We start from the raw sequence: 18230 nt of genomic DNA on the forward strand, positions 1-18230 counted from the left end.
TTTCTCCACCAGCCTGAACTCTTGCCTTGGGTCTCCCTTGAAGTCTCTCAAAGTAGCACAGTTTATGGTTTCCAGACATGAGGTTGTTTACAATAAGCTGAGGCCACACAGGTTTATGAAACAAGTCAATAGTATACAAAGATGGGGGGAAATACAGAGTTTCAAGGGAAAATGCAAATTCAGCAAATCCCCCAGTGGAGCAAAATAAAGTAGATTAAAGCACCAGCCACTTTCCCTGAACATAAACCATCCCTCACTTTACCAGACTCCTTTCTTCCAAACTTACAGAGCATTTTCTTCTTATGCTAGACCCACCTCCAGCCTGTCTACCTTTTCACTACCTGCTGCCTGCCAATCACATGCTCTGCCCCTTGAGCTGCAGGCTGCAGGAAATTAGTGGCTTTTAATTTTCCCCACTCTCGGACAAGAAATCTCTCATTTCTCACATACACAATGAAGTTCTACTGAGCCCCAAAGCAGATAAGGCTTCACACGTTAACTCTAAACTCCTCAAATCAAGGAAGAGATGTAGCAGACAACAAAGGTGCAAATTCCCATATGATTTGCATCAGTCCATAATACAAGGCCCATTCAAATAGTCCAGTAAGCTCTCATTCCTTCACAGTGCCAATTGAGCAGAACACCAGCATGAGGTTCCCCACACATTTATCATTACTCCCTTGTTATTGGCCCTATGCTTCTGAAAATGCTACTTTTCCAGAGACATCTGCATGATGTATGCCGTATTTGTAATTAACCACGGAGAGCGAAGCAAATTTCTTAGTTTTCCTGACCACACAAATTTAACTTTGAAGGTACTTGGACCCATTTGCCTATAATTTGGCAGGCTTTATCCAGTTTGTAGGGGCTACTATGCCTGCAGATTGCACATACTTCTGTCAAAGGGGGGGCAGGCAGGGAGAGCTGCGGCTATTTTTGATTCCCCATAATAGTGGGGGTGGCGGCAATGCAGCAGATTCAGGCCCTGAGCCTCCAAAGTGTTTCGTACCAGAGCAAGCTGCTTTCCAAAGTGCTGAACTGTGATCTGAATCTAGTCAAGTAGCTACTGCGTACCCTATCTGTGCTAGTGACATTAGGAAATATCTCTGTAAGGTCCTGGAAAACAAGTGTGGGTAAAAAGCTGAAGCTGAGGACATTCTAAGATATAATTTTCAGAAATGGTATCTGTTCTATCCATTTCGTTGTTGTTTAGTCATGTCCGACTCTTCGTGACCCCATGGAGCATGCCAGGCACTCCTGTCTTCCACTGCCTCCCACAGTTTGGTCAGACTCATGTTGGTAGCTTCGAGAACACTGTCCAACCATCTCATCCTCTGTCGTCCCCTTCTCCTTGTGCCCTCAATCTTTCCCAACATCAGGGTCTTTTCCAGAGAGTCTTCTCATGAGGTGGCCAAAGTATTGGAGCCTCAGCTTCAGGATCTGTCCTTCCAGTGAGCACTCAGGGCTGATTTCCTTAAGAATGGATAGGTTTGATCTTCTTGCAGAGCCTGCTAAAACAGGTAGAGCGATGTATATTAACTAGATAGGTGGTATCAGGATGAAGAGTTCAGATCCGTAAGGCACTGGGGAGCATTTTGAGACCAACAGGGTCCCTACAAAAGAGATCCGCTTCGGTGGAACTAGACTGTTGGCACTTAACTTCACAAAAGTCATTTGAAATGTTTTATATTTTTGTAAACCACTTTGAGGAGTGGTTTTTTTATTTTATTTTAACAATGAAGCATTATGTACATTTTGGTAAATAAATAAACAAACAAACAAACGTGAAAGAAGAATAGAACCAGAGCCAGAAAAGATCTTAAAGGCCATCCAGTCTAACTGTTTATTGATGCAAGAAAACCTGTACTATGGTATTGCTAATATGGCTGTCCAGGCTCTGCATTAAAACCTCTACCCAAGGAGAACCTATCACTTTCTGCAGCAATTTGTTCCGTTGTTGAGCAGCTTATACCATCAATAAGTTCCCCCCCCCCTAATGTTTAGTCTAAATCCTTTTTCTTTGTAATTTGAACCCACTGAGTAAGGGGCTACCCACTCTGGAGCAAAAGAAAACAAACTTGCTCCATTATCTATGTGGCAGCCCTTCCAAGTATTTGAAGATAGCTATGCTATCACCTCTTAATCATCTCTACTCCAAGCTAAATACACCCAACTCCTTCAACCTATTCTCATAAGAGCTGGACTTCAGAACCCTCCTCATTTGTTGACGTCACACTCCAGGCACAGAGATAAACCAGAGGAAGAGGTCCCTTAATAACACAAACATAATAACCAAGTTATGGACCAATAAATAAAATGAATGGTGAATTAATAAAATGTATATACAATAAAGGAATCAACTGTATAAAAGAATGTAATGCAAATACATATAAATCCAAAACACACAACTAATTCTCAACAAGCTACAACAGCCAGTATAAATTAGTAAAGTTAATATCCGTATATGAAACAAATTCCATGCATCAGTAGAGTTGAAATACAAATTTCATGCAGTAGTACAGTTAATATTGATGAAAACTCCAGAATGTATTTTTGTTTCAGTACTTCCTCAGAAACTACTGTAATAAATGGCAGCCAAGCTTGACTCTTCCCAAGATATCATTGAATACATAGCAATGTTAAATAAATAAAAAAAGATTAATTAACAAAAACCAGGAAGCTAACCTCCAGACACCTTCCAGTTTGTTGATATCCTCCTTAGAGCATCCAGATCTGAACTCCGGCTGAGGTCCGGCCAAAGCAGAACAGAGAAGTGCTATTACAACTGGCAAGCTGGACACTATTGATGATACAATCCAAAACTGCATTAGCCTTTTTAGCTGCCATATCACACTGCTGGCTCACGTTTCATTTGTGGTCAGTCTACTAAGAAAGTGTTTTGAAACTGTCAGGAGCTGGAGAGCATCTGATGCAGCAACAATAATAAACAGTTTAAAGTTATACCCAAATTAAAATAACTGCCAACCCCAACTAAACATTTAACTAGCCCCAGCCCGACAAAAACAAAAACAGAGGAACCAAAATTAGAACCGTTTTAAACATTGTAAAACATTTTAGCCAGTTGCCCCGACCCAAGAGTTGTTCCAGCAACGTCCCAGTGGTCTCCCAGGAGCCTCTTCTGGTTGTTCAGGATGAGTCTGGGACCCACCCCCTAGGCCAGGTGCAAATGGGCCTTGCAGCGGGGAACAGTCTTCCTTCCAGCACTCACGGCAGCAGCAATGTGTAAATGTTTTAAATAATCAGGTGCAAGCTCGGAAAAAATCATACAAAACAAATGACAACTCTTTAAAGAGACAGAAAGTTCAGAAACATGGTAAAACGCTGATAATTATTGAATGAGGATTAGAAGGCTAACATGAACCAACTGTCAGGCTAAACCAGCCTTTTACAGTGCAACTTTATTGAATTGAATAAGGTTTACCGGTACTGTACTTCTGAATAGGCATGTATAAGATTGCACTGGGCGAATTTGTCAGTTTCAGTTTCTCATTTTTCCAATCTTAAATACAGTACAGTTCTGCACTTTTCCAGCCTGGGGACTTTTTAAAGTCCTCATGAAAATTTTATCAGCATTTTAGGGCGAATCAGGGAGGTTCACCTATGACTCTGAACGGAATCGCCTTTCTCCCCCATCCCACCCTAACTGTTAATTATTTCCATGGTGTGGTTGGATTTCTGTCCAGTGACTTTTCTCAGATAGTTGATGAAGATGTGATGGCCTGAAGAATGCTTCAGGATCTTGCGGTATCAACACAATGAGCTGTGGTAGGCAAAATGTTGGCCACCAGAGTTTTTGTCCCCAGTCCAGCTTCTTTATCACTTTGTATTCCAGTGTCCAGGCAAAGCTGTTTACCAGAAATGTTATTCAATGTGAAGGTCACTAGGATGTTAGTCCAGCTGAGATGCTGAATGCAGTTTGTGTCCTGTCCTAGCCAAATCCTCATTTTGCTGTTGGAAGGAATGCCTACCTGTATAAATTATTTTCCAAAGTGGTGCCCTTAGTCTGCAAACAGACTTCTTTTACTAGCTTGAATTACTGCACTAGAATAAAGAGGCTGTTGGCATTCCTGAATTTAATGTACTATAAACATTGAGGAATTAAATGAGTTTATATATTTAAAAAAGAATAAGGGAGGGGCAGGGTTCAGACAGTAAAAGTCTGAACAGTCCTAACTCACTGCATGCAGGAACAGCAGGTATTATTTCATAGGTGGGTTATTTTTATTAAATGCAGTACTTCACAAGACTACGTCACAAATGAAACGTTGGTAAGGGGGGAAGCCATTAATGCAATGCTAATAATATATGCAAAAAATAGACCGAAGTTAAATATCATAAAAGCTATATTAAAAACACCACACAAAAGGTTGTTATTGGGGGGGGATATACAGTATAAAGCAAAAAAATAATAATAACAGAATATGGAAAAAGCATTTAAATAACTTGGTCCAATAATGAAATCTAAACTGATTTAATCTTAGGAGCATAGAGGGCTGCCTTTTAAGAAGTCAGACTGTTGGTTTATCTAGCTCAGTATTGCCTACACAGGATAGTTTCAGACAGGTGTCTTTCACAGCCTTACCTAGAGAGATGCTGGAGACTGAATATAGTACCTTCTGCATGCAGATTAGGTGCGCTGCCACTGAGCTATGGGTCTTCCCCTGTTGATAAAGGAAAGCAGTAACTGGAAAATGACTACCCCCAATTACCTTATGTTAACTGCTCATCAAATTATCCATTGATATTATTAGGAGCATCTGATCTTCTTGGTGATTATGAAGATTACCTGCTTTCCCCCCCAGTGTTACACAGTCTGCAAAAGTATTTTCGCTGAGCTTGGTGTGTAAGCCTTCCTCTACAGCAGCATTGTTGAGATGAGGTGTACTGGCTTTGTCAAGAATGCAAGGTATTTGATGTGTGGGTGAGGTTGAGATGAAAATAACTTGTGGGCTCTCTTTGCTTCCCTGCAGCACTGCAAGGCTGCCTGAACATATAGCAGATGGCACAAGACCTGACAACTGACTTAGAGGCATTTCCCCACACTTGAGGATGCAGAGTGGGTTCAGCTATGTTCTCATTTGGACACGGCGACCTGCCCATAGACACTGGGGACCCCGCTGGGAAATATCCCCCCCCCCAGTTGCCACTTCCATGTAACTTTAGCAGCAATTCCTCACCCCACCAATTAGTCATAACGGATGCTCTCAGTGATACTACTTCACTGCTGTATCATAGCGCAAAATGTATTGGCAGAAGCTGCCAAGCTCAGTATTATAGTGGCCATTGTTGTTGTTGTTGTTAAGTCGTTTAGTCGTGTCCGACTCTTCGTGACCCCATGGACCAGAGCACGCCAGGCACTCCTGTCTTCCACTGCCTCCCGCAGTTTGGTCAGTTGCCATAGATTGGGCAAATACCCTTAGAAAAGCAGAACAAAATTTAGAATATCAAAAAACGCATTTGTGGGCTGTGTGTGCTACCAGGTTGATTGAGAACTGAGACACATACACACCCCTTCCAGAAGTTATTTCCCTGTGCATTTGCATGGAGAGAGGAATGTGACCCTGTGAGCCTTGTCCCAACCAGAGGTGGGATTAGGAGGGCGCAACCTAAATCCACATTGCACTAGGCATGGATCCACGGGGCGCCGCAGGGGGCTCTGTAACTATTATGTAGAATGGAAGGTGAGAGGCAGAACATTGGTGTTGCACAGGGCGCTGCTGAAATTTGAGACCCCAAGTCCTCCACCGCACCCATATCCTTATTTACATTGCTTCTACCCTCCAACCCACCCACTGGATGGAAGGTCTGAAGGGGATGTGTTCATGCAAGTTCATCTGAATATGCACAGGCTCCTTCCTGTGGTCCTGCCAGGTCAGGATGCCCAACCTTGTAAAAGAGCCTACATGCATTCAGCCAAATGCATGTAGCCTGAGGTCCCTCTTTCAGTAGTCGGGGTGAGACCCCACCACCCAGTGTGCAAAGGCTGAAGCCACAGGGATGCCACATTGGGAGCACCATGCTTTCAGTTCCAGTTCCAGTCAGTAACTATCCCTCCAAAGAGCCAGTCAGTGCTTTGAAGCAGAGGAGGTTTGTCCATTAGGGTGAATGGGGTGCTGCACAACCTTCAGTCTGCCCTCAGCCAGTCCTCACCTGCCAGCTGCCTCATGTACAACCAGTCAGAAGATTGCTCTGCCTCCTTTTGGTTCTGGCTTCCCCTATTGGCTGATCTCCTTGGCTTTTACCCCACCAATCCAAATGGGCACCAGCCACTGCTGTTCTGAAGGACTGTGGAATGACTTCCAGAACTGCACTGAGAGCTTCAGCGGAGATCATGGCTAGCTACCAGCCAAGGATGTTGATTGGCAGGTCTGTTCTGTGCCACTCTGGTTCTGGTATCTGGTGCATGCATGAACACCCTGCTCTTCCTGGTCATCACCCAACACTCACTCTATCACATCACACTGGTTCTCCTAAAGCAGGAAGGTGGTGGTCTGCTTAGCTTGGTATGACTTCCTGTGCCTACAGCAGAAGTAGGCAACCTTTTTCCTGTTTGACCCATCTTGGCACTGGGTGGACCCTGAGCTGGTGCTGAGCAGGGCCAGAGAAAACACACCCTCTTAAGTATCTCAGGAAAGAAAGAGAGGGGAAAGAGTATGGGATGGTGGTAATTCAAACGCCTTCCATCCTCCTCTTCATCTGCATGAAATCTGCTTGAGGGCTGCATGAGTCCCCAGGGGGCATGGGCTGCCAACTCTTGGCGCACAAGGTCCATTGTAAAAGATGACCAATGTAAGGTTACATGAGATGTTTTGGGAACTTAGGAAAACTCCTCTCTAAAGCTATTTGGATATATTATCATTCATTAATGGCTCACTATTAAGCCCTGGCTCCAGGTCATTTTCTGCCTGTCCTGCTGGGGCATTGCCCAGCAATGCAGACATGTGCCCACCTAGCCAGGGTTCGACAACAGAGGGCACCTTGGGTGCCTTCTCCACCTGCCAAAGCTGCTCCCTTTGCCTCTATCAGCAGCTTCTGATACTTTCAAAGCATTAATCCAATAGGAGACTCCTGGAACAGTCTGACATTTATTTTTCTCCTTGATCGCAAGTGTTTTCTATCTTCTCCCTGTGATATCAGAGAGTTTGCTGCTGCTTTTTCTGTTTTAAACCACCTCATTGGAATTTATGATCCAGACATCCCCTCTGGCTTTTTCTTCCCTTCTCACTCCAGCTTCTCTATTTAACTTTGCCCCCCAGGACTTTGATCTGCAAATTTCCACCGGCCTTTCTTTCCTACTTTAAAAATATTGTAAAAGCATGTAGTGAATTTGCTCCAAACCGTTTTGAATCCCTCCAAAGGTTTCCATATGCTGCATTTGGGGCATGGGGTGTGATGGGGGAATGTGGGCAGTGTGTGTGTGTGTGTGTGTGTGTGTGTGTGTGTGTGTGTTTTCCTGCCTTAAAGAGAATATAGGGAGAGGAGAGGGAGGGAGGGGGGAGGAGAGTTTGGCTTCCTCCCTCCCTTTTTTAAACCATGTTGGCTCTGTCCATGGTCAAAGTAATTCAGCCGTAATCCCCTTTTCTCTTCCTCTCCTAGCCTTCCATTCATATTCTAATCACAGCTTTCCCTTCTCTCCAAACCAGCCACTTTATCAGAGCTCCAGTTTTGCTACTCGCTTGAGCCCTTCCCAGCACACAGAGAGCCGCCTTCAGAAGAAACGGGCAACTTTTCTCCCATCTTCCTTCCCCCACCAGTCTGCACGCATCTCTGCCTCCAAACAGGCCTGCAAGGAGGGGAAAAGTCTCTGGGAAATCTTCAGACCTCCGGAGGGATGGGATCAGGCATATTTCAATCCACAGCATCTATCTCTTCCCCTCCCGGGAACACACGCACTAACTTCTTCCTTACTCTAATAACCGAGAGAGAAGAAAAGAAGCGCGGCTTAGATTTATCCCAGTGATGATGGGATGACGGGTTTGTGCATTTTAGGGCCTCTTCACACGTTACACCATAGCAATACTCTAGTCTGGAAGCCTATTTCTGTGATGTTTGAGAAAACAAATCTGTAGCGTTCACATTTCGATGGGTATCTTTAAAAAGATTGTAAATGTGTGAACAGTTTACACCTAGCATGGACTCCTTAGTCCAGAAACAAACTGCGCTTCCAAGATGCTCTGAGCGATTTCCTAAGAAGAGGAGGTCTAACATACCCTTTACATGCCCCAAAATAGTGCCCTAGAGAGAGAGAGATCTAAGCCAATTTTGATCTCAGCCTGCAAGGAGCCAAAAGCTGGGTGGAGGATGTGGGAGCAGTGGAAGAAGAGGGGGCGTCTCTCTCTCTCTCTCTGGAACTTCAACCAAGACAAACGTTCCCTAATGGCAAGTGAGGAGGAGGGAGAGGCAGCCAGGGAAGGGGGGGGGGAGTGTCGGGCTTGCGTAGATCTGAAGCCCCCCTCGCTGGGGGAGCGCTTTTCTTATTCAAAACAGTGGCACAATGGGGTTCACATTGAGCCTTGCCACATCCCCATCTGACTAGCAGCCATTCATCAGGCTGGCCGGCCTATCAATGACATTTCTCCCATCAGGGCTCCTATAAAATGACGCTTTTTCCCATGAAACATCCGCAAACATTTTGACGGCTCTGGCGTTGCCCTGTTGGATTTACTAAGGATCTCTCCCTCTCCCCCTCTCTCTCTTCTCCTCCCTTCCTTCACTCACTCTTTCTCTTCCCCCTCTCCCTCCCCTTTCTAACCACCACCCCCCCACCCGAACCCCCACCACCCCACACACCAGCACACCTCCTTCTCCCTCTTTTCTTTCGCCGGCATCTCTGAGCAAAAACAGGGGAACTCCACAAAACTTCAAGACTTTGGGGGCTCCTGCACTGTCCATGGGAACAGCATGCATTGTGGGTTGCTGGAGGAACCTGACATGGATTCCACAGGTCAGTCCGAAGCCGTCGGGGCGGCAGGGAACAGACTCCGTCCGTCTTTTTTTGCGCCCAAAGTTTGGCAGGGATCAAGGGGAGAGAGGGATCCACAGGCAGGCGTGCGGCGCTGGCCTGGGGGCCATGGGATCCTCCTAGGTTAGCCGCTTCCGCTCGAGGGGATGCGCCTGGGTGTCGACCCTGAGGGCTGGGGAAGGTTCACTGGTTGTCACTGGAAGGGAGAGGGGGGCCCCGATCCGAGGCACGTGGACTCGAAAGACTTGCTCTCGAGGGAGGGTGCCTCGGCTTGCAGAAACCCCCCACCTCCCAAATCCAGGTGGGCAGGGTCGAGCTGGGGAGCCTCTCATTTGAAGGAATGCGAGCAGAATTGAATGAGCGGAATTGATGATTTATTTATTTTTGAGGGATTGGCGAAGTTAAACTTTGGGGTGCTGGAATGCAGCTTGCGAAGTAGGGGGGGGTTAGTTTGGGGGTGTTCGTCGCAATTCAAACGTCTTGGGGCGCAGAGCTTTGAGATCAGCTGGGGGGCGGGGAGGAGAGAGAGCTACTCCTGGCTAGGAGCTAGGCTGGGCCTGGGGACTAGGAGGCTGTTTCACAACGGGGGACGATGAGGCCCTTTTTGGTACTGAGCCCCTTCCCAAAGGCCTGGAATTCCGAGATTATAGTCCTCGCCTCCTGCCAAGTTCGGGGGCTATCGGCCTGGGACTGCTTTTTGGGATGGAAATTGCCTTAACTTTAATAATGATAATGATGACACCACCACCATCATCATCATTATTCTTACTTGTCGTTACTATTTCTGGTTTGGATTTCAAGTTTATAGGCCCTCTAAACTCCCACCATCATCTGCACATCCCAAACTCCTCTCTGTTTTCCCTTGCTGTGCATCTTCCTCCCAGGGGAATGTGCTTAGAATTTCACCCTTAACCTCTCCCCCGGCCCCTTTAATATCGACTGATGGTTCCTATCCAGTTTGAATTCTGTTTACACGGTAGGTGGGAGGGGGGGAATCCTCGTCCCCATCTGTTTTGGGTTCCCCCTGGGCTGCTCACGATCCGAGCAGTAGAGCTGGGGATCCCGCGCTTCACATGTGGGTCCTCTCGCTGGGGAGACACCTGTGACACGGCCGGGGCCTGTGAGGAGGGCGACGGGGGCTCCTTCGGGGCAGAGAGAGGGAAAGAGAAAGAGAGAGGTCCGAGGCTGCCCTGCGACTTACAGGCTGCAATCCTATGCAGTACACACTGACCTGGAAGCAGGCTCCATGGTCCTCGATAGGGCTTACTTCCGAGTAGACCTCACTAGGATCATGCGGCGCCCAAGAAGCCCTAGGAGCTCTGGAAACTGCAGGTGCCGCCTCGCCCGAGAGATGGAGCGGCCATCGCCCTCCTTCCTCTCTTGAACTTTAAAAAAAGTTGCATCGAGGGTGGCACTTTTCTACTGTGGTGTTAATTTTTGTAGTATTTTTATAGCATTTATTAGTCATTAATAAATTACTTATTCATTACTACAGCCGCTCTCCTTGGATTGCTAACTTTGGAGCGACTCCCTAGAAGTCACCACGGGACTGTCCTTCCACGAGGCCCTCGCAGTTTAGTTTTTAGGATTTGTTTTTTTATTATTTCTTTCCCTTTAAGCACTGAAGTTTAAAGTTGGGTCCAGCTGTGAACTTCTTTTGGGGAGGAAAAAAGAGGTCAATCAAAACAAAACAAAAAGGCGCTCGAGCGACGGATTCTCTTAGAAAACGCGCCTGCTTGGAAGAAGCCGAGTAGGCCGGAGGGACTCGTGGAAAATTCGCGGGTCAGGCCGATATCTCTTCCCGCCTCCAAGCACTACGGAGGCTAAGCCAGCAGCCAACATGCTCCCCAGAGACATGGGAGAAACAGTTTTAGGCCCCCCAGAACCCAGCCGGGATAGTGCGCGTGAGGAGGGGAGAAGCGAGGGACCCGGAGGGGCTGCTTGGCGAGCCCGGCCTCGGCCCTCTTGTTTTAGGGTTGGTGTCCCTAACAGCTCGGCTCTCTAACTTTAAAGAAAAAAAGGGGGGGGGGGAAGAAGGGTATAAGGTACAGCAGGGGTGCAGTTTTGTTTTAAAGCCTTTCCTATATTACTTCCGAGTAGACCTTTGAACGGACTGAGTGGGAGCGACGAAAGAAAAGTGTCCCCACTTAAGGGTTCCACTTTAACGTCGGAACAGGGAAGCTAGACCCTGGTGTTCTTAGGACCCTTTCGCGCGCGTTAAACAATGAACGCGACACTTGGAACCAGCGAGACTTTCGGGGAAACGGTTGCATTTTGCGGAAAACCCTGTTCCACGACGGGGCGCGCAGTGGTGCTCTTCGGAGCCATTACGGTAACTGAGCGGCGCCGAACTGCGCCTTTCTTGTAAGTCTCTCCAAAACCGACTGCTGGCCCGACTGCTCTAGTGTAAGGTAGCCTCAGGGCCGGGGGACTTGGCCGCGCTCCGGGCCTCGAGGTGGCGGCGGTGGCGGCATCGGCTCGTTCGGTGGCGGGGGACAGCCGACCGGCAAGCGAAGGCCCAGCCGTCCGCTGGCCTTGAAAGGCGCACCGGGCTGCGCCAACCCTCCCGGGCTGCGCGCCTGATGGAGGGCAGCGGGTTTGATTAAGATAATATTAATCAGAAACCACTTTCGCCTTGCTCAGCAGATGGCAGGGAAAGTGGAGCCTTTGGCGTTGCCTCATTCAGACACCTTCACCTCCTTTTCAGGGGACTTAATCCAATTAGGCTTTCCTCGGACTTTTCAGTTGTTATGTAAAGAATCCCCTTTTTGCGTTTGGGGAGAAATATGGCTTCATTGGAAGCGAAGGGGTGGCGGCGGCTGTGTGTGTTGGGAGGGGGGGGTGTAGTCTCGTTTTAATTTTTCCTCGCCATTCACCTCTTCTCCTTAATCGCTTAATGAGGAAATCAGCTGGAACGACGAACTGCCCAGCATTTCCTGGGTTGTGTAAAACTCTAGGAACCCGTTGCAAAAAAAACAACCCGTATGTGTGTGTGTGCTTGAAATAATAGAAAAGAATAATCTGTGTCTAGAAACGAAACCAGTTCTTCTGAAGCAACCCCTGCTCTAAACAAACCCATTCTCTTTTCAAGAGCATCTTCGGCAAGGTGCTAAGAGAGAGACCTTGAAACAGATTTAACCAAAATTTAGGTACAAAGTTGAAATCCATTGGGGAGAACATGCAACAGGTTGGTACTTGAAAGGAAGTTTGCCCAACTCGAATGGATTTGTGGAAACACAATGAAAAGCCTATGACACTAAATAAAATGGGCATATCTTGATTTTCATTTTTTTAAAAAAAAAATAGGAATGTAGAATCATAGAAATGTACAGTTGGAAGGAATCACGATAGATAGATGTACAAATTTAAAATATGGAAGTCGGGGGATGGGGAGAGTCGATCCACATGCCCAAGTAAATCCCTAAATTAAATCTCTACCAAAGAAATTGTTAGGGGAAGGGAGGGAGGGTCGTTTTCTGTTGAGCAGCAGGGAGCAGGGAGCTGAAGACTAATTGAAATAGGCCAGTGGCGGGACTGAGCCCGGCAGTCCAACTGGTGGTCGTCCTCTACGGTGCTTCTGAAGCCTGTTCCCAGGATCCAGAAGCAAAAAAAGGGAAAGTGTCATCAAGTTAATTCCAGTTATATCTCCTTCTGAGACACTGATTAGCCCAGGAACCTATTTTTAACACTTAAGCTCCGCTCTGGAAATATTTGCAAATTTGCAAACAAAGGCAAATTCCTCTGTGCATGCGTAGAGTGCTCCCTAGTACCTGCCATGTAACAAAATATTGACCTCAAACACCAGTGATTAAAAGTTAGGGCCTTTAGGAGGGGGTTCACCTTATGTGTCAGCAGCACCCATCTTTTTAGAGCAGAATTGCTAAATAAAATAAATCTTTTTTCCCCCCCAGTAGAAGGTCACATTGACTCTTGGCTAGCACTTGATAAGGGTGACATGCCTGTGGTGGGTGCAGCCACCCACAACTCTTGTGTGTGTGCGTGCACACACTCCCTCCCTGATCCATGCAGATCAGCTGAGGAAGGGGGTGCGATTCGCACCCCATCAGAGCGCTAGGTGCTATCCAACCCATCACTGTGCCTACTTCCTCCCCTCGTATCTTTTTGCAGTTGCTAAAAATGGGGCAAAAGGAATAAATTGCTTGGAGGCTGGATCAGGCCTCAGAACTGGGGAAGGATAGCCACCTCTATTTTGAAAGCATTAGCCACTCCTGCCCATGCAATGTCCAATGGGTATGATTCTGATAAACTTGGGGATAGCAGTTTAGCCCTTTTTAGCTGGTCCCTTTTTCTTTACCCTGTTTTCACCCAAGCACAATTTACAACACCTCCCCCTTTCCTCTCTTACTAAGGAACAGAGAAAGTCTGTGCAACAGGACAAACAGCCAGGTTGGTGGTGGTGATCATTCATTTATTGACTTTCTAACTGGGGGTGAGATGAAGGCATTATACGCCATTCAAAGGGATGCAGCGCTCCGATCCTCTTTGTTTTAATTTGACAATGGAACCAATGGAAAACGAAGGTTGCCTGTGTGTTTGTAGGGCAGGGGGTTGTTTATAGCCCTAATTAGTGAGCTGGTCGCCCTCCCCAAAGAGGGAGACGTGCTCATTAAACAAAGATCTTTGTCAGTCAGTCCACCAGATGTAGAAGGGGAGGACACCTTTTTCTCGATCCAGTCCTCTTATCAACCCTTCAACCTGTCAGGTAAGGGCCTAGTCCAGTTTCCAAATAGGTTACTCCGTGTCCAAATAAGGAGGAGATACAGCCCTAGCATTCTCCATCTTGGAAGATGCTGAAGTTGGCGACTAGTTCCCAGTTACTTGTTTCAATTTATTGCACAAATAAGTTGGTGGGAACCAAGTAGCCAACTTCAGCAGCATGTATAAAGGATGTTTTACAATGTCTGCAAGGAAAGAGAGGGCAGCTGTGGCTACAGGGGGTCGTGTATCCCAAAATCCTTGGCTATTGTGACAGTCCCAGGAATGGCAAAGAAGGCCATGGGCTTGGGGAGGCCTGTCCTTTTTTTACAGCACAGGGATGTGTCACTTGGGACTGAAGGGGCATACTATCTTATAACCCCCCCCCCCGACTGGTTTTGTTTGCAGTTGTTTTACGCAACATGTGCTTGAAACAATCATGGTGAATTAGCGGTGGGTTCATAATAGCCTGTCTGCATGTCATTCCGCATTGCTACCCTCAGCTGCTAACATGAAATACCAATCGAGTTTCATCCAGCATTTAATGGGTGACCTGTTTACTGAGCATTCTGACCGATTCGTTTGCAGGGAGGTTAGAAGTTGGCTAAAGCAAGTGTCCCCTTGCACTTTCGCAGCCCGATCCTGCAGGTGTGTTGCGCAAGACATCCCAATCAGCTAGAATTGCACAACCTGGATTTACCCTTCTGTGGTTGAAAAATACCAAGACTTTTGGAAGCGCCCAGTGAGCCAAAACCAAAATTGATCAAAAGGGAATTTTCTGAAACTATTGGGCAAAATGCTCCCAATTACCTTTGCCACCTACAGAATTTTGAGAGGTGATGAAGCCTACCAAGCTACCTTTCTGCAACCTGTTACATTTTAATGCAATCCCTGAGGAAGTAGGTGGGAGAGTTTTCTCTTTCATTGTGAAAGTACATCTCTTTCAGACCAGTTAATCTGCAAAATTATATTTAAAATCAATATTCCTCCTCTCCCTCTCCCTCATCTTAGCCTGGAAAATTTGTCAGCAATTCATGTGGGAGAACGAGGGCCATTTCAAAAGTGTGAAATACTTGAATAATGAGATTTTTAAAAATTATATTTGAACATTTCAATGGTGTTTCCCCACTATTTTCCACCTGACAGGCTATTAGATGTAAGTGAAAAGTGTATGCTCAGCCTTAGCAATTCTGAATTCCTGTTTACAGAAAGTGCTATATTTTAAAGCTGTAAATAAAAAGGGAGTTTGTGGTTGATGTTGTGGCCTTCTGATCTCAGATCAGTTATGAGTAGACTCGGGTCCATTTCCCCATTCCTTTCATTGCAAAGTTTAATAATTTAAGCTTCACAATGAGGGAAATGCCTGTCATTAAAGGAGTTGTAACTTCGCATTTTCTGATCAGTCCTCAAGAGTCGGTCATTATTTCTGCACCCCCAGTGTCCCTGATTCCATCTTGGCTCATTTAGGATTTTCTGTCACATGGTTTCACGTTAGTATTGTAGGGGTCATGTATGCGTGCAGAATGGCTAAATGGAGAAGAGTGTTTCTGTCAAGCCAGATGATGTTTTGTGTGTCCTTGAGGCCCGTATTCTGCTTTTTCACCAGTTTGACTGAGTAGGGGGTCAGCACCTGTTCTGTGGACCCTCCTGATTTGGTCTGAATGTTTGCCATTCATTCTGCCATCCACCGTGGCGCCAGCAAGACTCCACTACTGTGTGTGTCCTTGGAGGAGACAGTGGAGTGTGAATGTTTGTCTATGTTCTAAAAGGGGGTTGTGGGTGTATGAAGGAAAAGCACCATCTCTTTTTTTCTTTTCTTTTTTACCTTTTTCCACCTGCCAGAGCCTTAGGAGGGAGAAGTGAAAAATCTGTGTTGCATAGATTTAGCAACAAGTGTCTTGGAAAAAAAAAGTAGTGGAAGAAGCAAACAGGATATAATTGAGAGGAAAGACTTGGCTCTTAAATCATGGGCGATCCCTGACGCCTTTCAGAATATGCAGTGTGGATTGGCTTCCCAAAGAGATCTGGAAACAGAGATCGGTCCGATAGTCAGTTCCTGTTACTGCACGTGCTTTATGCCAAATTGCCAGTGCTGGGATTTGAAACCAGCCTATACGTTCTGCAGAATGAGGGACCCTCCAGAGTCCAAATGGGTGTTTTATTGCCGGTGTAATGATTCAACAAGTTTTTGGCACAATCTTAGCGCATTTGTGGTGGGTTCATTTTGCTTTATTGGTTGTTCTGTGACGCTGCCCCAATGTTATTACTGTCTGGAGGGGCCGTTGTCGAAGGCGGTAATGCCTCTGAATACCAGTTGCTGGAAACTGCAGGAGGAAGAGAGTCCTCTTGTGCTTGGGTCCTGCTTGAAGGTTTCACATTGGCATCTGTTTGGCCACTTTGAGAACCAGTTGCAGGACTAGACGGGCCATTTGCCTGATCCAGCAGGCTCTTCTTAGCACAACAAAAGCAAGGACGGGGTGTGTGTGTGTTGTTTAGGACATTTGTGATATGGAAACTTATAGGATTTCAGCAGGAAGATGCAGGATATGCATTGATTGGAAATGAAGCAGTCTGACCACCCCAAAACTATTGCAGGCACAAGTCACATTGAAAGCAAGATTATGTATTATTTTTATTTTTATTATTATTCATATTAATAAATGATTGCCCTCCCTGCTAGTATCATGAGTGCAAATCATCTGGAGGAGCTCTCAGTACCCTGAGCTGGTAGAATTCTGAGTTTTACTGATTCAAACTTCAGGGTATGTGTTTGTGGTGTAGATGTGATTTATTTTGAATACTCACTCACAGGAAGAAGCTTTCTGTAAATTAAAACAGGGCTGGGCATATGTCAGGCTTGTCAGATCTACTTTGTTTCTTGCTAGAAAACCTCCTCTCCCCAAGACCTACCAGTGTGAGCCAGGTGTAAAAGGCATGCACTTACAAATAAAGAACCTAGTTCTGAACCCTTATACTAGCTTTCACTACCAGAACTGAACGGAATTGAACACATAGTCCTTTCATGCAAAAGTCCACTCCTGGTTAGCTTTCTTTATCTCATCATCAGTCAAAACCTTTTGTGGAAGTCACCCAGAGATGTACCTGTAGATTCCAATCTACCTTAAAACACTATGAGAAAAGGTTTACCAAAAACCCCTTACTGATGTGACCCGCAGGGAGGTTCTTTTTAACATGGCAGAGCATTTTAAAAAATGACACCCATACCCACACACCTGTAGCTTGAATTGGTGCAATTCAGAATTCTACCCCCGCCTCCTGCATAATGTGTAGAAAGAATGCCAGAACTCATGCAACCTTTGACCTGGAAGCAATTCCCACTAATGGCAAATGTGTGGAAATTGTTACCATCACCAAGGACCACTTTTCACCTTATTGACAGGCAACAATGGTGTTTGCACCATGGTTTGAGCATCTATTTCTCTCTTTTGCACTTTCTGTGTAATGGGCACAATGGTGAAAGGAGTGGATTTCAGTTAGGTGGAGCTTACTCAATTCACCATTAGGATGATGTGCACATTCTTGCTTCAGTAATTAAATAAGAAGTGGAAAAGGAGGAAGTCGTTTGTCTTCTGTCATTTCTGGCTAGTGATGTATGAAACTGCAAAGGAAAATTGTTCTTGGTGGTAAACTCTTCATCAAAATAGGCTCCAAGTCTGAGGGCCCATCCAGACTTCAGCTTAATGTGAATCGTGAACCCCTTGTGTCTCCTTTAATTCCCCTTTGTACATGTGGCGTTCTCCTCCAACTCCTCCTATGCTTTCTCCTCCCTAAGACCAGAGATTCCCTATGCTCTGAAAAATCCAAATCTGAGAGCTACATCAATTGCATAGGGAATATCGGATTTTAGGGAGGACAAAGTGTGGGAACAACAGTAGATGAAGGAGATCGCCATATGGATGAGGGAAAATTAAAGGAAACACAAGGGCGAGCCCTGAGACTTAGTTCAGATTAAGCCCTGCTGTTTAGTTTCAGTGATGCCCAGTCCACAAAACTGATCTCTTTCCTACCAAGTGGTATGGTTAATTCACATACCCATTAACATTTTGGCAGGTTGGTATCTGCAGTGGCGTTGCAAGGGGGCGGTGTGCCTCGGGTGCCATGTCTGGAAGGCCGCATGTGGAGGACCCCACTACGTCCGTATGGCACTCAGGCGGCGCTGGCGGCAAACCGCTATGTACAACGCATGCACAGTGTTGCACGCATGTGCTGTACGTAGTGACGCCGCACATGCGCCGCACATAGTGGCGCCATGCCTGCGTCGTACATAACGGCGCAATGCGTGTGAAGCCAGCAGTTTGCCCTGCCCCGGGTGTCGGTTAGCCTTCGTTTGCCCCTGGGTATCCAAACTTACCTGGGGTGTCAGTATGTTCCTGATGACACAGTTCTCTGAGTTGTTCATCATTAAAATTTATTGAGCTCCACGTGGGCTCATTGACACTTCAGATTGTATTGGGCTTCCCCTTCCATCAGCCTCAGCCAGCACGATGTTGCGAGTTGTAGACCAAAAACA

General features: G+C 46.3%; 1 protein-coding gene across 2 annotated transcripts in view; it reads left to right on the forward strand.

Moving 5' to 3' along the window:
• The first annotated feature begins 8796 nt into the window (after window positions 1-8796).
• RFX4 (regulatory factor X4) overlaps window positions 8797-18230 on the forward strand; it is a 63598-nt gene continuing 54164 nt past the window's right edge. For both annotated transcript variants that reach the window (XM_033162237.1, XM_033162239.1), the window contains exon 1: window positions 8797-8965. In XM_033162237.1, the coding sequence (XP_033018128.1) occupies window positions 8923-8965 (43 nt within the window). In that variant the 5' untranslated portion in view covers window positions 8797-8922. The remainder of the gene's footprint in view (window positions 8966-18230) is intronic.

Source organism: Lacerta agilis, chromosome 10 (assembly GCF_009819535.1).
Source record: "Lacerta agilis isolate rLacAgi1 chromosome 10, rLacAgi1.pri, whole genome shotgun sequence".
In the NCBI taxonomy this organism is placed as follows: domain Eukaryota; kingdom Metazoa; phylum Chordata; class Lepidosauria; order Squamata; family Lacertidae; genus Lacerta; species Lacerta agilis.